The sequence below is a fragment of the Plecotus auritus genome (genome assembly GCF_963455305.1).
Source record: "Plecotus auritus genome assembly, chromosome: 5".
Taxonomy (NCBI): domain Eukaryota; kingdom Metazoa; phylum Chordata; class Mammalia; order Chiroptera; family Vespertilionidae; genus Plecotus; species Plecotus auritus.
Window position 1 is genome coordinate 7,341,147 of NC_137776.1, and position 21,462 is coordinate 7,362,608.

Sequence of the window (21,462 nt, forward strand, 5' to 3'; positions counted from 1 at the left end):
CACAGGGAAAGGAACAAGCGGGGGCATCGGTTAGTCACTGCCCCGCAGGCGCGGGCACCGCGGCTCGCCTGCTTTCTGCCTCCTGCCTCTCTCAATTGGCTGTGCAACTGAGCAAGGTTCCCCCAGACCCCTCTACATGACTGACAGCGGGACTTCTGCTTTTAAAGAAACATGGACAAGCGCTGGGAGGCCAGTCCCCAAAGGTGACACCTATCATTAGACCAAAGATGGGGAGGTTGGCTGGCCCGTGTATCCTGGTGAAGCTGAACGAGGGGGATGCTCTGGAGATGGCCAGTGGTTGCCAGCAGAGAGAATTCAGCCACAAATCCACCTTTCTTCTTCCCAGCCCACACAGGGTTTTCTAAACAGCCAGTGTCACATACGGAGTCTAGAGTTCTACCTCCTCTTGGGATGCTGGAAGTCTGGCAACGCCAGGTATGCATTCCCACCTGGTCTCCGTGAGCTGGGGCTGCCTAGCTGTTTCTCCCTTCAGACAGAACATGTGCTCGCTATCTGCCACAATCCCCACCACTCCCTATTGCATGCCTGGGCTTACTTCACTCCTTTACTTTACATTTCCGGTTCCTGGGAGCATGTGAGTTTGTGTCTCTTTTGACCTATACCAGCAGAGGCATTTCAGACTCCAAACCCCAAAGTGTTCCTTGATCCCGACAGGTTTGAAATTTCTGACGGTTTGGGAATTCCAGTGCTTTCTGATTTGTTTGTACCCTTGCCAATTTCTTTCCCTAAACTACACACTGGACTGTAACAAGCCCACATGCCTCACGATTATGTGGGTCATCTTACAACAATGCTCCTGAATATGGGGGCGCTACGTGCGCCTCCAGAAATGTATACTGAGCTTACCTGACACGTCCAAATGATCTTTAACATACACACTGTGTCCATACACAGGTCTTACATTCTCAGCCCAAATTAATGTAGGAAAGAGTTCACTGTCAGCCACTTCTAAGATTAGGATGGACAGAAAAGGAACCAAGAAATCTCATATGATCCAGTTAAACAATTTAATCACTTACCACAGAATATCTTCAAGGTGGTTTCTAGGGGGAACTTAACTAGGCAGTCAGGTCCTTTGCTGAGACATGAAGACCAGCACTGTCTGGTCTGGGTGCGTCCGTGTGTGTGTGTGTGTGTGTGTGTGTGTGTGTGTGTGTGTGTGTCAGAGAAAACAAGACAAGACAAAGCAACTCACCAATTCCAGACACTGCCTGTGGCCATAGGCAGCCGCGTAGTGGATGCTATTGTAGCCTTCCTTGTCCCGGAGAGAGGCGTTGGCGTCATTTTGCAGCAGAAACTCGAGGCATCTGTAAGTGTAGGGATGAGGTTAGTTCAGGAAACATCTCTGGATCCAAAGAGATCATGAATGCGAATTCCCTCCTATTATGAATGCTCCACAGAGCACCTTGTGAGTTTAAATATTTCTTTAAAAATCCGACAGCAATGAGGATTTGTGTCCTGGAAGATATGTATGTACATATGCATGTATGTACGTATGTATGTACGTATGTATGTGTGTGTGTGTTTTCTGTAGCTCCCGTTATTTCAGCTTAAAAGTGCCATTCTAGAATTCAGGAAAGCCTTTAGGAACAAGATGGTCATTCGGTTCTTTTTCTTCCCATCCTAAGGTGGAGACCCTCCCTGTCATCAACCCCACTGACTAGTCAGGGTTGAGCTCCATGGCCAGCCTGGGAGGGGGCTCTTTTCCACCGGGCTATTGGAGACTCCAAGATCAAAAGGTTGGAAAATGAAAGTTACAAAGTGTAAGAAGACAACAAAGAAGAACTGAGAGAGCCTAAACAATAAAAGGATTAAACGAAGGGGTGAAAGTCAGTCACCACAAATGAAGAAAAAGACTCCAATTGCACCCCTAGGAAGATAGGCTAAAGCAAATTATAACTAATACATTTTAAAAGCCTTTCATGACAAAGTTGTCATTTTTCTGAAAAAGCCACAACCCTTGGAATAGGTTAGAGCAGTGGTTCTCAACCTTTCTAATGCCGCGACCCTTTAATGCAGTTCCTCACGTTGTGGTGACCCCCAACCATAAAATTATTTTCGTTGCTACTTCATAACTGTAATTTTGCTACTGTTAATGAATTGTAATGTAAATATCTGTGTTTTCCGATGGTCTTAGGCTCTACAGCAGGGTCACCTAAGACCATCGGAAAACACAGATATTTACATTACAATTCATTAACAGTAGCAAAATTACAGTTCTGAAGTAGCAACGAAAATAATTTTATGGTTGGGGGTCACCACAACATGAGGAACTGCATTAAAGGGTCGCGGCATTAGAAAGGTTGAGAACCACTGGGTTAGAGGAAGGCGTGTGGCTCCCCTTTCCAGAAGAGCCCCAAACTCCAGGACACAGGCCTCGAGGATGAAACCAGTTCTGTTCAGGGTTTATCGCAAGTGGAACAGTCCTGCTGGGGAAAGATGGAATAAGTCGGCCACACCACTTGCTCTGTAATTTCAATTTAATCTTATTATTATTTTGATCCTCACCTGAGGAGTGAGGATATTTTTTCCACTGATTTCTGGAGAGAGTAGAAGGGAGTAGGGTGGGAGGGAGAGAGAGAGAAACATTGATGTGACAGAGACATATTGATTGGTTGCCTCTCATACCCAACCCGACTGGGGTGAGGATTGGACCTGCAACTCCGGTACGTGCCCTTGACGGGGAATCGAACCTGTGACCCTCTGGTGCACAGGCTGATGCTCAAACCACTGAGCAACGCCGGCCAGGGCTCAATTTTATTTTTGTGGCAGTGGGACCAACAATTCCTTCACAACACCAAGCAGATTCAATTTCATATCAAATTAAAATTGTAAGATTCCAAAGCCTACACTTTAAATAAGCACTTCCAAAGGAAAATTTCTGTAGTGTGCAGAAGAGCTTTAAAGTGACATTTACCTGTCTTTTTGGCAAATGCCAGAAAGAGAAAAATAGATCACAGACAGAGACTGTTTAAAATGACATTTTAATTTCTAGAAAAATTGATGGAAGACATACATTTTTAAAACCAAATACCTCCACGTCACATGATTTATCCATAAAAATACTCCATAATAATAAGCCAGGCTATTCCTGGAGCCCTGACGTCATACTGCCTTTGGTGACTTGGGCCTCATCCGGAAGGCCTCTCTGATTTGGGTAATAAAATGCGCACGGGCAGGGTTGCAGGTATGACTCACTGTAAACCGAATTTGGCTCTTTAGATAAAACATCCAGTAGGAATGGCCTTCTGTGGACGCACAACCCCAGCTTCTGAAAATCCGTTGACCGATTGAATATGAAATTTGGAAAACACTTGGAATTACTCCCAAAGAGTCATTTAATCCAGAATATACCTGACCCATACTACCAACAGTGCTACTGAAATAACAGCAGTTGGAAAGAATTTGAAAATTCTGTGTGTTGTGTTTTTTATGGGAGAGTGATTAACTAGTTTTAACTGGAAATGCTTATCTTTTCCCCCAGGGCAGTTCTGGCACTTAAGCTGCAACATCAAGAGATGCACATTAGGCCAGGGGTGGGGAGGGACAGGGGGGAGGGGAAGGGGGGAAGTAGCTCTTTGCATAAAAGGGCTCTTGGGCAGCGGTTGGGCAGCGGGTGGCCACCTCCCCGCCTCTCCTGCCCCTCCCTCTCCCTCAGCTGCAAGCAGACTGCTCTGGCCGGCAAGCCTGCATTTCCCAGAGAAGGAGCACTTGCTGAGATGGCTTAAAATTCCAGTCTTTAATATGATCATTTTTAAAATATATTTTTATTGATTTCAGAGAGGAAGGGACAGAGAGAGAGAAACACCAACGATGAGAGAGAATCATAGATTGGCTGCCTTCTGCACGCCCCCCACTGGGGATCGAGCCCACAACCTGGGCATGTGCTCTGACCAGGAATCGAACCGTGACCTCCTGGTTCATAGGTTAATGCTCAACCACTGAGCCACGCCAGCCGGGCTCTAATCTGATTATTTAACTTGTGGGGAATTAGAGTAAAACCTGGCCCTTCTGCTTTACTCCCAGCAGTGTTTCCCATTGCCACCCAGATTCAAACGTACGTCCCGATCCTGCACCAGAGCCACCCTCTAACTACATCCCTCTACTTCCTGTAGACAACTTCTCACTTGTAACTCTACAGGGGTCCTCAAACTTTTTAAACAGGGGCCAGGTCACTGTCCCTCAGACCGTTGGAGGGCCGGACTATAGTTTAAAAAAAAAACTATGAACAAATTCCTATGCGCACTGCGGGCCCGGGACGCGTCGGCTGCTAAGCAGGACAGGCAGCGGCACCCGGCGGGCCAGATACATGTCCTTGGCGGGCCGCATGTGGCCCGTGGGCTGTAGTTTGAGGACGCCTGCTCTAGACCCGGGTTCTGACAGTGGGGGAGAGCCCCCTGGGCAGGAGGAAGGCCCTAGCATGGAGAAGAGAGTGAGCCAGTCAAGGGCTGTGTGTGTGCAGCCTGGGGGCACTACATCCACTGGGTCCTGAGACACAGAGCGTGGGCACCGTTCATTCGTTTGCTCAGCTATTTACCAGCTACTTACTGACCACCGGCTGAGTGCTGGTCACCGCGCTGGGCGGCACAAGCTTGTCACTGTGCAGGAAGGACTCCCAGAGACGGAGCACTAGGGCTTCCCGGGAATCAATACCCCTGGGGGTGGCAGCCACCCCCACCCCATCACAGGAATAGCCGGGCAGAGGCAGGGGGAGGAGGGGCCGGAGCAGCGGCCGAGGGCAGGGGGCTGTGAATGCTGACCTGTGTGTTGGGGATGAAGAGGGGAGTACAATGGTGTATTTCCCATGGAAATCTCAACGCATTTATTTATAGAATCCGCTAAGTAGTTATCCGCAGGCCCTAGAGCAGCCGTGGGCAAACTACGGCCCGCGGGCCGGATCCGGCTGTTCTATCCGGTTCTCTTGCTCTCCCCTCCGCTCCTTTACTTTGAATTTATATTAGTTCACACAAACACTCCATCCATGCTTCTGTTCCGGCCCTCCGGTCCAGTTTAAGAACCCATTGTGGCCCTCGAGTCAAAAAGTTTGCCCACCCCTGGTAAGGTGTTGCCCGAGGCACCTGGTACCTGGCAGAGTCAGAAATGACAGTTCAGACATGTCTGGTTCCAAAAGCCGCTGACCCATCACAGCCGTGGCCGTGCCAACGCTCACCATGTTAGAAAGAGTGCCCTGGGGGAGAGTGGCACAGCTGGCGGATGTGTTAAAAGAGCAGTGTCTTCTTCGTTGACAAGCCCACATCCCCTCCTCAGGATCCCAGGTGAAACCCCCAATAGCAGGCTGGCCCCGTGGCAACGCAGGGGCTCACTTACAGCGCAGCCTCCTTCTCCTTCACCTCGCGGGCTCTTTCGAGTTCCTCGGAATTTTCGTGGGTGTTTCCTAAGGTGCTCTTACTTCTCGCCGTGAGGAAAAGAAAAAACAAAAAAACAAAAAACTACAGTTAGTGTTTCAATGGCCAAGTTGCTAATGACTTCGGTGCTATTTATTTTTTTTTTATTTTTATTTTTTTTAATATATTTTATTGATTTTTTACAGAGAGGAAGGGAGAGGGATAGAGAGTTAGACACATCGATGAGAGAGAAACACCGATCAGCTGCCTCCTGCACACTCCCCACTGGGGATGTGCCCGCAACCAAGGTACATGCCCTTGACCGGAATCGAACCCGGGACCCTTCAGTCCGCAGGCTGACGTTCTATCCACTGAGCCAAACTGGTTTCGGCTGACTTCGGTGCTATTTAAAGCTCAACGATTTTTCTCCCAACCCAAAGAAATAAGTACTACAGAGTTTTCACTGAGGATCTATGGGGTGTCTCCCCAAAAAAATGTATGCACGCTTTAACAGCTGACAATTCACTCGATTTTCACTCCTTTCCAGGTTTAACTGGTTTGAAATAATGAGTGAAGCCAGACGAAGCTATGAACAAAGAAAATTTATCCTGAAGTGCCACTAACTTTTTTTTATGGGGAAACAGAAAAAATAAAGTTTAACACCTGAGGGCGCACAACTACGGAACAAAATGATCCTTGATGTCTGCGTTATCAGCAGTGCCTGGGCCAGAACGTCAACAGTTTGAAAACAGGCGTTGACAAAAAAAAAAAATTATTCATTTCTCTAGATTCTTTTAAATTTTGAAAAATGAACTGTATGTTAATACACACCGACTTTATAGTCACTCAAAGTGCAAATGCATTCTGGGGGGACAGCCTGTACATTATGCACGGTTCTCTCCAGCACTCTCCAGCACTGACCTCGAGTCAGCCCCACAGCACGAGGCAGCAGACAAGGCCACTGAAAGCTGTTCCTCCGGAGGAGGCCCTGGTCCTTACGTCTGAGAACGAGCTCAGACATGGCGGGCACCTCTCCCATCTTTTCCCCTGAACCAGGTCACTTCATTCTGCTTCCCATTCCCAGCCACCCAGACTCCTAACACGGCCAGGGCAAGACTTCCTGCCCGCCAGCTCCTGGAAGGGCATCCACACCCACGTGGAACAGCAGTGCCTGCTTTACACACGTGACACTGCCTCTGAGGCTCCTGGGCTGCTGCATGGATGGCTATTTTCCACTCGAGACACACCTATCAGCACGTGTACGTTTCACAGCCAACGGAGCACTTAAGGGTGACAATGAAAACTGCAGCAGATGACAAAGTAAATGACAACAGAGTTTTGAATGGACTGAAAACCTGGGCTTGACTGCTCCCCTTGGCGTTCCACCCCGAAAACAGAGGCGCAGTTGTGCAGTGACATGAAATCATCACACACCAAGACAGCAGGATGGGGAGCGGCGGGGTGGGGCCGGGGACCCAGTGTCTCTAACCCCCTCGGTCTGGGTGAGGGAGATGCTGCATCCCAGCATCCTTGAGGCAGAATGAAGGAAATGAGCCACCCCTCCCCTCCCACTCCCCGGCCCCAGGGGACACAGGGACAAGGCTGTCTTTACTTTCTATCCATGTCGGAAGCCGCCGCGTAGTGCAGAGCTGTCCGGCCCCAGTCATCGGTCTCGTTCACGTTGGCGCCCGTGGTCACCAAGGTCTCGATGCAGTGGAAGTGGCAGTTCGCAGCTGCATAGTGCAAAGGGGTCCTGGAACACAAGCGGAGTGGCGTGACCTCCCTCAGGCCGCACCCAGACCCCGTGAGGGCGGGCTTCCCAGGGGTGCGGAGGCTCCTGGTCCCCCAGGGCGCGGAGGCCGGGGAGGCGCCTCCGTGACGGTCAGTTGCAGTGAGGCTACAGAAACGGAGGCTTCAGACAAGGCCGCCCACCCGCACCTGCCTTCCCCTCCGCGTGCCTGTCCTGGCGCAGGTCGCCGTCACTGCTCACATGAAACGCTGCAGTGCCATCCCTCCTAGCCTCCTGATCGCGAATCAAACCTCCACGGACGTTCTAGCTGTTCTGGATGAAGAACTAGGCCAGTGGTGGGCAAACGCCTTAGTCCACAGAGCCAAACATCAACAGGACAACGACTGAAATTTCTTTGGAGAGCCGAAAACCGACTTCTGCGCATGGGCCACGAAGTTTCAATCGCACTGTACGTGCACGTCCGCACGTGGTATTTTGTGGAAGAGCCACACTCAAGGGGCCAAAGAGCCGCATGTGGCTCGCGAGCCGCAGTTTGCCGACCACTGAACTAGGCTTTCTAAGGCCCGATAGCCACATATGACAAGCCCATCCTAAAACTTCTGGTCCTCCCCCGACAAAGCTTTCGTGTGAAGCTGAAGATCTCCCCAAGTTGGTCCCGATCTACCTTCACGGAGTGTCTCTCTCTCCCCTAGATGAGCCCATTATTGAATCCAAACGAAATGACCTGAGGTTTTCCCTGTCATGTTCACACTCCCCTCTACTCTGCCGCGTTGCTCTCTTCCCTGGAATGCAGCAGGGAGCAGCATTCCACCCATCAAAACCCCACTCAGCCAGAAGTTCTCTCTCTTCTGTCTGAGATCGTGGAGCGCCTGTCTGGGCCTCCCTGGAACTCTCACCCCGTGCTGCCTTGATGTTAGCTGTTGGTGTCGTCTCATCTTCTCCACTGAACTATAAGGTTAGTAGGAAGAACAATGCACACGGAACCCGGAGCCCTGGCTTCTGGTCTGGACAGATCTGCAGGCCAGACCCAACCACATCCCCTCGCCAGGCCGGGGTGTCACCCTTCTGGCTACAAGGACCTCAGGTCCGCTCGAGCTCTGAAATCCCGTGCCCGTGGATAACTCGGTTAGTTTCTCTGGCTCAGTTTCCTCATTAATTACAAAGGGTAATAAGCATCTCCATGTACCTCATGGAGTTACTATGAGAAACCAAGTGAGTAACATTTAGAAGACACAGCCGCTTGGGAAGCATACCGCAGAGCAGAAATAGAAGGTTTTCTATTACTTACTTTTAGTCCTCAATTATTTAACCGTCCATCTGGTGTGCCCAGACAATGTTCAGGGAATACTAGCCAAACAGATTGCTAGAAATAGAGTCACTTTCTGTCAAGTGCCATTTATCAATTTTCAAGTACTATTTTATATTTTGTAGGCAATTTATGGGCTCTTTGACCACCTGATTCACTCCTTTTTAGTCCAAAAAAGGGAAATTATAAATATTTTACATGTTGGATTGCTTATGTTTTTATTGCTTTGTTGGCGTTCCGCTCCAAGAAGGACTCCCTTCTGAGGATGGAATCTCCCCAGCTAGCTCCCCCTATTTACCATGACAGCATCACATGACAGCATCACATGACAGCATCACATGACAGCATCACATGACAGCATCACATGACTTCCAGATGGACTGCTCCCTGCTGCTTTCATTTAGGCACCGGAAGCAGAGTTCCCTGTTTGCTTACCTCCCACACTTGTCCTTTTTGTGGAAATCCGCTCCACTGCTCTGCAAGAGTTTTATACACTCCACGTTACTGAAAAGACAGAAAACATCGTGAAGGGGCGCCGGTGACCTGTGGGGCGCGCTCAGGAAGACCTGTGTCCCGCAGAGAGCGGGTGGAGGGAAACCACAGTTCCAGCTTCAGCTTCTAACAATAACCTGAGCACACAGCAAGGCCGCAGTAAGGACCTACAGTTCCTACAGTTGTTTTTTCAAAGCTGAACAATCAATACGTGAAAGAGCTCGATGAAACTTTTTCAATTCCACGACCATGGCATTTAATGATTATTATATGATGAGATCTTCCCGTGGTGGTCTCGTCACGTATCCTAAAATCCTCTTCTGAAACCATCAAGAGTGTGGTTTCGGAAGAGGATTTTAGGATAAAACCTAGGATCATGTCACCTTTCAATGACGAGCCAGACTGGAGAGCATCACCCTTCATCACGGCAGAATGAACTCGCCGCGACCACCATTTCTGACCCAGACCCTCCCTAATGGGAAATAAAACAGCTGCGTTTCCCTGCCTTTGTGGTCCCGGGAAGTGAATGTGTGGAGCCACGGCTGAGAAAAATGCGTGGAGTGTAGTGATCTTCCAACACTCCTTTGTCATTCGCAGCAGCAATAAATCATGTTTAGTGGAGAGCAAAGGACCCGCCAAAGTGAATTTTCCTATCAAAGGGCGTGCAGTTAAAGATTAATTTTAATAGGAGTTTCAGACGTGGATTCAGAATGGTGTGCTGCTGCTTTCTGTACAGGTCTGATATATATTTTTTTAAATGTGGGCATCAGAGGAGACAACCATCCATCATTGTTCTAAACTTAGAATGCTAAGAAGTGGCCTGGGATTTACTGTTTTATTATCATTTAACTAAGAAAAATGATCTCGTTCATGATAAGCCTGAGCAGGGCTCTCTCCACCCCACACCCACTCGTCACAGCCACCCTTCTCGGAGAACTAGCTGTTTTAGCCATAAAACATGAACACTTTCGAGACCATTCTGAGCTGGGGTAGCCTGCCCGCTGATATAAAGCACCTGTCCTTCCTGCACGAAGCCAGAGGCTCAGAGGCAGACAGATCCCAGGTGTGGAGCTCACAGAGCTCACGTGATCGGGGGGAATGAGGTGGGGAGAAGGAAGTTCTTCACATAGACCCGTGGTCGGCAAACTGCGGCTCGCGAGCCGCGGTTTGCCACTCTATTGACTAATGAGTTTGCCGACCACTGACATAGACAATAGTGTGGTGAAGGCCTGGCGGGGGGAGTGGAGGTGGACTAGAGGGGATCAATAGGGAAGAAAGGGGACATATGCAATACTTTCAATAGTAAAGATTTTTAAATAAAAACAATAATACAAAATTATGAATATAAAACTAGATTTCAGATTTCAGAAGGAAACCATGCAAATAAGGGGCCCTATAGCTTCAGTCTACCCCCTTCTAATATACAGATAAGAGGAGCAGTGTTGGTTCTCAAGGATTAGGAAGTTGATGAAGAACCAACATCTTACCCAAACAAAGCCATCTGAGAAAGGCCAGGTTTGGGTGACGTGTGGTCATACATCAAAATATATTGATGAGAGCCTTAATCTAACCACTGATATCAAAAGGAGTATATCTGATGAAAAAAATACCTTATTAAAAAAAAAGGCAAAGGTTAAACTTCTTTCTTATCCTTCGGGTTTTCTTAAGCGTTGTTCACATTTAACCACTACGAAGACTTAAAAATAAGGACCAAAATGTCTGTGAATGAACTCAATCTTGGATTCCCTCGATCAAATTATTTTCTTTCAGTGTAGGGAGTACCAAGGAGATGTATATTCTACAGGGTGAAAATCTACAATTAAAAAAAAACACAAAAAAAAAAAACAACGGAAAGGAAAGAAAATAAAGAGAAAGAGAGAATAAAACAAAAGAAAAACTATTTCTAGATGAGATGGGCTAAAATTTTTCTCTGGAAGGACAATAACGCAAGTAAATCTGGAAATGCAACCCCGTGCTATCTGGTGTTGGTAGAAATGGTTCTGACCCATTTCACTAAGGAAACGGCCTTTGAATCACAGACCACTGACGTCCAGTGAGATGCATTCGTCATTAAGAAATGGAAATAACTGAAATTGCTCACTACTCACCCTCCTGCAGCAGCGGCATGAAGGCACGTTCTTCCAAATTTATCTGGGGTGTCTATTTCAAAGCCTGCAGACAGCACGTGCTCATTACTAAACAAGGACACTATGCTATACTTTTGTCCTAGTTAAACCACAAGAAACATTGCAGAGACAGAAAAATCAGTTAGTAGAAAAACCAGAATGCAAAGCAACTGTAGTCAGAAAGAAGTTGTCATGGAAACAAACGAATGGGAACTGCTCAAGCTTGGCGATTTTATAGGAAGAACCGGGAAGGCAGGAAGAATTTATTTTCACATTCAGCTCTGCGTGAGCCACAGCCCCATATTTCAACCCCAGGACAGACATTTATGGAAACCCATTGGAGGTAAGCAGGGCAACAGCTAGCGGACAGGACACACGGAGAAAACACGGAAGGAGCGATCCCAACATGCCGGCACAGAGAGTTTCTTAACGTGTTATCAGCTGTCAGTCGGTCTGAGGTTTGGGAAACGTGCTTTCATGCAGGGGTGCTTTTTAGACATGCCAAAAGCAGTGGAAGCAGGATCAACCTCGGGGAAAGTCCTTAAAGGGGTAAAACGCTTCTGGAATATCTGCTGAATTAATTCATAAACAATCTTTGCCTTGCAGAACTCCATCGCCTTTGAATACATGGAGGTTGGCAGAAGCAGTGATAAGAAAGATTAGCAAGGCTCCAAACCAGAAGGGATTTCTTGGTTCCCAACAGGCCCGCATTAAAAAAAATAAAAAGGAGACCTAATTGGAGGGGATCAACCATGGTGATTTTTTGGAGCCCACGGAGTGGAAAGGTCATATGACATTTTCTACTGTCAAAATGGGGGCAAGGGCCGAAACCGGTTTGGCTCAGTGGATAGAGCGTCGGCCTGCGGACTGAGGGGTCCCAGGTTCGATTCCGGTCAGGGGCATGTACCTTGGTTGCGGGCACATCCCCAGTGGGAGGTGTGCAGGAGGCAGCTGATCGATGTTTCTCTCTCATCGATGTTTCTAGCTCTCTGTCCCTCTCCTTCCTCTCTGTAAAATATCAATAAAATATATTTTTTTTTAAAAAAATGGGGGCAAGGGGTGGGGGGAGATTCGGACACTTTCCTTGGCTGAAAAGTATTAAATGCTAAGCTACCATTTTAAGCTTGAAAGATGTTTTCTCCATTTATGACCCACGTTCTGTGAGCTGTGGCCACTGCTGCCTGTCTCTGACTCTGGATCACCCGAGTTAATAACCTTAGTAAACAGACAAAACTCTCCTTCGGGGACAGCAATGCTGACATTCCAGCAGCGACAATGCCCAGGACTGCTGGGAGCTGCCCAGAGCAGGTGATGAATGAATGACACGAAGCACAGGCAGCGATGACCAGACACGGGAAGCCACGTGGCTCACACAGGACACATCCAGCCTCCTCGCTGGCGATGGAGGTACTTACCGGACGACAACAGCTTCCGGCAGCAGTCGGAGTGCGCGTTGAGGGCAGCTAAGTGTAAGGGGAACATGCTATGGATCCCACACCTGAGGAGGAAGGAAACAGAGAGCTCACGGGAACAGCTCGCAGGGTCCATGCAGAAGGACAATGACCTTGCCAGGTGTCCTCTGCCGAAAGTCAAGTCCACACACCTCGCTCAGGGACTCCTGGCTGAAATAATTTTGCAGTTCTTCCACTCGAGAAATAATGATGCTCTCATTTTCTACCTTAAAGCCATAAAGTCCTGCACCTCAATCAGAAGTAAAAGCCCCTAATAATGTGAAGAAAATGTTTCACGTAAACATTCTGTGACTCTTCACATTTAAAGTTAACTTCCTTTTCTTTTTTCTTTCAGGTGAGCAATTTCATATCTCATTAATTCATTCATTCATTCATCTGTTCAACACTTTCTAAGCATGAGATACTATGCTACGTGCTAGAGATAAGACAAACTCTCAACTTCGAAAGCAACCTGCTTTATTCCCTGAATTAATAAACAAATATTTAGCTCTAGCCGGTTTGGCTCAGTTTGGCCTGCGGTCTGAAGGGTCCCAGGATCAATTCCGGTCAAGGGCACATGCCAGGTTTGTGGGCTAGATCCCCAGTAGGGGGCGTGCAGGAGGCAGCCGATGAATGAATGTCTCTCATCATTGATGTTTCTATCACTCTCTCCCTTTCTCTTCCTCTCTGAAATAAATAAAAAGGAAACATAAACCAATAGTTATTATTGACCTGTGCCAAGCACTTCACTAAAAGTTAATAATGGCTGCATTATTGAAAACACCATTCTCGGTGAGAATAAAAACTGGTTACCTCTGGCAGGTAAAACGCCATCTTCCTAATAGACTTTTATCTTGCTCACCAGCCCACATCAGGATTCCAGCCACAGAAGCGCAGCTGGGAGTAGCAAACGTGATCTTGCGTCTATTTCATAAACCTAGCAGACTTTCCCTGACCGCGTTCCAGAAAGAATCTGCAAAAGCACTTTTTAGACGGATTCTCCCACCACAGCACAGCCCCCAGGATGAGCCCTTGGGGGACAGGCAGCTTCTGAGGGCAGCACCTTCTGCCTCCAGATTAAAGCCTCCTCTTCCCACCACCTTCCTCGAACCAGGACCCCGAGCCGTGTGCTCAGCTGCAGCTCATAATGAACAGCATCATCGGGAAGTTCCTGTGCACTTACAAGCATTTATATTGTTAGTGGTCGTTGCTCGTAACATCTCATTTTATTCAAATAATAGATTTCAGACTTTGTAAGTCCTCTGCATAGCACAAGCAAGGTCATCTAGTTACACCTGCGGAGACATTCCCTAAGATGCTTCTCTGGCACTAGCGGCCTGCTTTCAGACTCTACGCTTCATAAAAAAACAAACGCAATTTGAAATTGTTAAGGAAAAATAAAACAAATTCAGCTCTGGGTGAGCCACAGCCCCATATTTCACCCACCCTGATATAAAGCACCTCCCAGGCCCTCCCTACTGGAAAATAAAACAGCTGCGTTAGATTCTAACATAGATACATGAACTTCATTGGCTATCTCGAAAGTTATTCTGATGTGTGTGACTGTGTGAACGTATATCCGTATTCACAGATAGCTCACGGTATTCAGAGTCTTCTGCAAAAGCGGAGTCTGCCAGCAACGAGCCACCTCTCTCTTCCCATGAACACTTCTTTCTATTTATGAGTGTTTTTGCTCGGTCTTCCTCTGTCCCTTTCTTTTCCCTACATGGAGATTTGCAGCCCAGGGTCTCTAATAGCTGGCATCCATCAAGACATGCAATTTGCCCATCTTCCGGGCAGTGTCACGCGCAGGAGCGCTGCTTGTAATTGCCTCTCTCGTCGTTTACAAAAAAACTCTGCACAGCAATTGCATCAGCGACAACCGGGATGCTCACTGAGAGGAAGAACGTGCTGGAGGAGGGGAGAGCTTTCTGTTTGTGCTGCTGTTTCTGTTGCTCCCTCTTAATGCCAGCGAAACATGGCAATTTCTTTTCCTGGCTAGCATGTTTTAAAGGCTTCCAACTACATGCAACTGTAAGCTAATGAGGTTTTAGCTAACAATTGTATTTATTTTGGGCAGTTGAGGCAAAAATATATGATTAAATATCTCTGGACATTTCCAAGAGGAAGATGGATAGAATATTTTCTAGGGTGGTTTTAAGTTCCTGAAAAAACATAAAATCAAGGGTTGGGTTGCTCAAGATTTCTTTGAGCCTTCTTCATTTTTTATATATATAAAAGATGAAAATATAAATATATTAAAATGTTATAGTATATATTATAGACATATACATAATATATTTATATATACAACACAATGTATATGTGTACAATATATAATGGATTATGTATCTCCTATAATATATAGGATTTATTTTATAAAGAAACATAAAGATATCTATAATAATAAAAGGGTAATATGCTAATTAGACCAAACGTCTTCCGGACGTCATTCTGGACGTCCTTTCTGACGAAGCCAGGCTGCGAGGGAAGCCAGCCCAGGTCCTGGGTGCCGGAGGGAAGCTGGTGCTGGCAGTCGGGGGAAGGAAGGCCTGCTCTTGCACAAATTTTCGTGCATCGGGCCTCTAGTATTTATATAAAATAATACAAGCAAATGAATTAATGAAAGTAGCATCAAACTCTGTAAGAAACCAATTAGGAAAACATAAAAAGTGTAAGTGATTAATATGACAGCAACAGGACTGTAACAGGATTATATTCTATAATCTTCATGATCAATATTTCTAATCAACCATACCACTTATCACCACTGCCTTTAGATAATTCATTACACTCTACACTAGCTAAATTACCTCTTTTTGGGTTTCTGTTTTTGCTGTTACTTATAAACCTGAGAAAGGAGGAAGACCTACTTTTAAAATGTCTACCAAAAGTTCTGTTTGGTACATACATTTTTATTCCACAGTTAATAAAAAGTCACTACCTCAGCGTAGGTTTTGAAAACATTAATTTGGACTCAAGTTCTACTGGCATTTGAACTTGAATATGCTGCTACGGTTCAAATAGGAAAACAAAATATTAAGGCCGACATTGGAAAGAACATAAAAGTAGAATTCAGAATCTCTGAATCACTTCAGAAGTGATTCGTGCACTTCAAAATAAAATTACTCCTTTATTGTTATACAAGACTGCTCATAAAGGAAGGACTGTAAAACCTTTAGCAGAAAATGAGGGTTTGCCTGCCTTACAGGTCAAATAAGAAGGACCACTCTTACGTCACCAGGCCTACGTCCAGGAAGGCCAATCGCTGACGGTGTCAGCTAACACAATGCATACGCTACAGGAAAGAGGCGGCCAATTCCAGCTACATGGCTACATTTATTTGACCAGACATAAAATTAATGGAACGCATTTGTACTAGCTATTTCTAATTTAGCTGTAAGCGGGCGTCTCCTACCCAGTTATTTCAGGATAAATGAGGTCAGAATAATCTGCAGACGGCTCTCCGGAGTGAGCAAAGGACTTCCGCACCATTAGAATATCAGTTCTTTCAAGTGTTCGCCTTGGCATCAGAGAGACATGGCTGTCCCTCCCCACATCTAGTCTTTTCTAGAACCTTCCTTTAGTCCGGGGTGGGGAACGGGACCCGCAAAATCATTTGGTCTGGCCCCGCCAACGCCACTGCAGGCGGGACTCGAAATTCAATAAATCCAGGAGCTTTTTCATAGCAACATACATTTATATTAAGTGAATTAGTATAGTGAGCGAATGGTGTTAGAAATACCCAAATGTGGTGAAGGGGGCGGGGTCAGAAACTTGGAATTTGCATGTAGTTTTGCTACTTGCTGGGTGTTTGACCTTCAGCCAGGACAAACCAGTTCTCTCATCCAGAAAACAAAGATCACGGTGTCGCTCTTTCTTACTTCTCTGAGCTCTATAGCACGGGCTGCAGTTTGACTCAGGGCTCGTGCCCCTTCATGGGTGTCAGAGCCCTTTGGTTTTCCTTCCCCAACTTTTTCAGGTTTGGGGTGCTTATCTCTATCATTTTTCAACTTCTCTTCCTCCTGACCAGTTGTGCTCACTTCTTTTTCTGTCTGCACGGCAGCAGCATTCGGGATACTGTCATCACACAGGTAACTATTCTGAAGCCCACCACACCTTCCCAGGCCATTTGCATTTGGCTCATTCTCAAGCAAGGCTTTTGATGCTATTGTACAAAAGTGTCAGGTAAATAAAATTCCTAATAATACGCTGCCCTCATAATTGTTCTGCCCCTGAAAATTGTTATTGTTACCCACAGTCTCTGTGATCAAGGCTACCCTCTTTATTCAAGGCCCTCTTTAATCTGGTTCTACTACATATTAGTAACTAACAAATAATAGTTAACATTTAATGATAGCTTATTTTGTGATGGGCACAAAAAACATGGATTATCTTGTTTCATAGCCTTAGCAGATGTATTTATATAATTCATACAGCTCTTAATCTATTCCAGAGAACTTTACTGGTAATTACGCCCTTTCATCCTTATAAACAAACCAATGGGTAAGTACTATGATTACGCCCACTTTTCAAATATGCAACCGAAGCACAGAGAGATGGAGCAATGGGCTCAAGGCCATACAGCTCACAAGCAAAGCAGCTTGGGCTGGAGCCTGGGCAGTGACAGCCCGGCCCCGCCTGGGACATGGCGCGGCCTCTGGGCAGAGCATGGCATCACCACACACACTCTTGGAGCCCAAACTCTTCCCAGAACTGTACTCTTTTCATCTTTTGTTCCTGCTTTCCTCTCTGCTTGGGGTCTGTACCCTCTGCCTACCGAAACCTCACCACCTGAAGGCTGTTCTGAGAAGTGGGCCACACTGGCGCTCTCCCCTTCCTGCCCACACTCTATGGCACACTGTCTACACCAAACATCTTGCTACCTACGTCCTGTTTCATTTGGAAGTTTATTATATACTAACTTGCATGGTTCTTTGCCTTGGGCAGGCCTTGGGCCTCCAACACGGTGATGACCTCCTTGAAGGTACCAATCAGGCAACTCTGAAATTCCCCATAGCGCCTGGCACGGTGACAGCGGGTCCAGATGCCTTATACATCCTTGTTGAACTGAAGTGTTAAATGAAGTCAGCACCCCCTCCCTATGTAGCATATTTACTCAATTGGACCCTATAATTACATAATTAAAATTAAGCAAGCATCCTGAATACATTCTAAATTTGCCCACGTCTGATTCATTTTCCCTGTGGAACTGACATTGAGCATGGGGAAGAGCAGAAGACGATTACAATGCAGAGTTAGGAATGAAGTTCAAGTCTCCTTAATTAAAACCACTGGAATAGGCCTCTTATCGATGTGGCTGAAATAATTAATTTGGTTCTTCCTTACATCCGTCATTAAAAGTCACTTAATTTCATTCAAATTTAATTTGTCCTTAGCATAATGGAACAGATCCACCTGAACTTGGATAAATGATCTACCGCACGGCAGAATCCCTTTGGCAGTATTTCCACGCATGGCAATCATTCCACCGCATTTTGCAGTCACCTACTTGGCTGTGTCCGCTCCGCTGGTGATTAGGGTGTTAATCAAAAGCTCGTGGCCGTATCTTGCAGCCACGTGGAGAGGAGTGTTGCCATCCTTATCCACACAGTCAATTTCTCCTCCTGGAAAAGATTTTTGAACACAGGATATAGCGTAAGGATCCAGACTGATCTGATACCACCTTCTCTGCTAGTCACTCCTGGTGATCAGATGTTGATTTCTTTCCTCCTCTGAAGTATAGGAATGCTTTTCCATCTGAAGAAGGGGGATTAGTAAAACTGCATGGAGGGAGGTCTGCTAGAAATGCTTCTGAAAAATCTTTCCATATCCTATCTAATAAAAGATTAATATGCAAATTGACTGTACCTCCGCTACACTCGCAAGCCACACCCACCAGCCTATCAGGAGCGAGTATGCAAATTAACCCAACCAAGATGGCTGTGGCCACAGAGAGAGCAGGAGGCTTGGGTTTCCCTGGCAATGGAGGAAGCCAAGCTTTCCACGTGCCCTGGCCTCCGTTCATGGCTACAAAGTTTCAATTATAGGAGATAAATAAATCCCAACAAAAATGGTGGCAGCCACTGAACTGGAGAGAGCAGAAGGCTTGAGTTGCCACTGACGATGGAGGAAGCCAAGCTTCCGCAGCCCTGGCCTGCCTTGGCCTCTGCTCAAGGCTACAAAGTTTCAATTATAGAAGATAAATAAATCCCAGATACCAGGGCCTCCGCTTGGGTCACCAGGGGGCGTGGCTGACCTGCAAACCACCACAGGCCCCTCACCCAGGCCGCCCCATGCTCCAAGGGAACCCCCACCCTGATCTGGGACACCCTACAGGGCAAACCAGCCGGCCCCCACCTGTGCACCACGCCTCTATCCTATCTAATCCTATCTAATAAAAGAATAATATGCAAATTAACCATCACTCCAACACACAAGATGGCTGCCCCCATGTGGTCAAATATGACTGCCCCCATGTGGACACAAGATGGCTGCCACAAGATGACCAGCAGGGGAGGGCAGTTGGGAGGGACCAGGTCTGTAAGGGAGGGCAGTTGTGGGTGATCAGGCCAGCAGGGAGGGCAGTTGGGAGGGACCAGGCCTGCAAGTGAGGGCAGTTGGGGACGATCAAGCCTGCAGGGGAGGGCAGTTAGGGGTGACCATGCCTGCAGGGGAGGGCAGTTAGGGGTGACCAGGCCTGCAGGGGAGGGCAGTTAGGGGCAATCAGGCTGACAGGGGAGCAGTTAGGCATCAATCAGGCTGGCAGGGGAGTGGTTAGGGGGTGATCAGGCTGGCAGGCAGAAGCAGTTAGGGGCAATCAGGAAGGCAGGCAGGTGAGCAGTTGGGATTGTGAGAGGGATGTCCATCTGCCCAGGTAGGATCGGGCCTAAACGGGCAGTCGGACATCCCTTGAGGGTTCCCAGATTGGAGAGGGTGCAGGCTGGGCTGAGGGACACACCTCCCCCATGCAAGAATTTCATGCACCGGGTCTCTAGTTGTCTTATAAGCCCCTAACATCTTACAATCAGATCCCTGCTCTGAAGGAACAATATAATCAAATTCTACTAAACGTAATTCTGAAGACATATTCATTTTTTACTTTACCTGCTGAATTAAAGACCTATGTAGGACTTACATTAAAACCAAAGAACCAAGGGGAATAGAGAGTTCAGGAAAATATTTTATGTAGTCTGATTGTCTAATTTGAAGTACGATGAGTAAAATGAGTAAAAGCATAAACTGAACTGAAAATATATTTTTAAAAACTATCACATTAATCATCTGTAGTCCATAATAATATAGTACTTTATTTGTATTTGGTCTTTTTCCCCAACTTTTTCTTTTACTACATTTCTTTCCCCGCTCTTTTTATATATATGTAAATATTAGTCTGTTTTCATGTATTTGAGGAATCACTTAAAAATCAGTTAGACATATGACATTTCACCGTTAAGAACAAAGACAATCTCCTACATATCCACAATTCCATCATTATACCCAAGAAATTTAACATTGATATAACTTTATGTAATATACAGTGCATATTCCAATTTCTCCAGTTTTACCAAAAAATGTGCTTAAGAGCCATTTTAAAAATTCCAGGATCCAATCTAAAATTCTGATAGCATTTGGTTGTCCTGTCTCTTTAGTTTCCTTTAATTTACAAAAATCTTCTTGCCTTTTATTTAATTTTTAGTCTCTCATGTCACTGATACTTTGGGAGGCCAAGCCAGGAGTCCTATAGAGCGTTGCACTCTGGAATTGCCTGATGATTTCCTTATTACTAGATTCAGGCTAAACATGTGTCAAGAACACCCCCGAGTTAAGGTGCACTCCCCACTCCATCTCCTCAGCAGGCACATAAGGTCCAGTTATTCCATTACTGGGTGGCGCATCTGAGAAAGTTCTAAAAATGGATGAATGCACAACAAAGTACTTAGGGCATGTTTCAAAAGTCACAATTCGATTTTTACCAAGCCCCACTCTCACTTCTATCCCTTCCGCTTCATCCTCAACCACATCCTGTAGAAGTCATCTGCATTGGTTTTGGTCTATGTTTCCTGTGTTTCTCTGCAAAAATAAGCACCTGGCTCTTTTCCTTTTCACGTAACATCTCCTGGAATTCACCTCCTGAGACCACTTCTTGGAGACCTTCTGTCTCTGTACAGCTTTACAGTTTCCATCGCACGGATGTGGTACTAGTTCAGTGCCCCAGTCTCGTATGGAGGAGCATTTAGGTGGTAAATATTATCCTTGCTATTATCAAGAAGGCTGTCATGAATAACCTCACTGTTGCTTCGTATTTGTTGGGTATATCAACCGGGTAAATTCCTAGAAAGGGGATTTCTAGGTCAAAGGGTAAATGAACGTGTGGTTTTGTTAGATTTTGCTAAATTCGCCTCTTCGGGCCCCATGTGATTTTGCAATTTCGGCAGCAAGGTATGTGTGCCTTTACGCCACAGGCTTGTCAAGCTATGAGGGTTCATGTGATGGTGAGAACTGGCATCCCAGTGTAGTTTTCACTTGAATTTTTCTTATCAGGAAAGTTGAGCATCTTGTCATATATTGAAGAACCATTTGTTTATCTTTTTCTCTGAACTATTTGTCATTGACTTTTGCCCATTTTTCTAAGTCTCTCTCTCTCTCTCTCTCTCTCTCTCTCTCTCTCTCTGTGTGTGTGTGTGTGTGTGTGTGTGTGTGTATGTGTAAGGGGGTTCTTCTATCCCTTGATTTTCAGGGCTCTTAAAATATTTGGGAGATTACCCATTTATCAGTAATACATGTTGCAAATATTTTCCCCGTGGAATTTCATTTGTCTTTGGTGTGTTACCCTAAGAAATATTTTTGTAATGCACCAGTATTTTATTGTACTTAGATTTTAAGTTGTAGTTAGAAAGGCTTTACCCACATCCTGGCAATAAAGAAATCGACGTAAAAATATTTGCATATCAAATCTTTCTTACTGTGG

At 46.2% G+C, this 21,462-nt stretch overlaps 1 protein-coding gene across 1 annotated transcript in view; it reads right to left on the bottom strand.

Annotated features, from left to right (window-relative positions):
- Positions 1–21,462, bottom strand: part of ANKRD44 (ankyrin repeat domain 44) — a 259,546-nt gene that overhangs the window by 63,016 nt on the left and 175,068 nt on the right. Inside the window, exons 10-16 of the mRNA XM_080669556.1 lie at positions 18,004–18,118; positions 12,456–12,538; positions 11,023–11,086; positions 8,858–8,926; positions 6,979–7,119; positions 5,350–5,430; positions 1,217–1,328 (exon numbers count right to left, since the gene is read on the bottom strand). Coding sequence (XP_080525682.1) covers positions 1,217–1,328; positions 5,350–5,430; positions 6,979–7,119; positions 8,858–8,926; positions 11,023–11,086; positions 12,456–12,538; positions 18,004–18,118 — 665 coding nt within the window. The remainder of the gene's footprint in view (positions 1–1,216; positions 1,329–5,349; positions 5,431–6,978; positions 7,120–8,857; positions 8,927–11,022; positions 11,087–12,455; positions 12,539–18,003; positions 18,119–21,462) is intronic.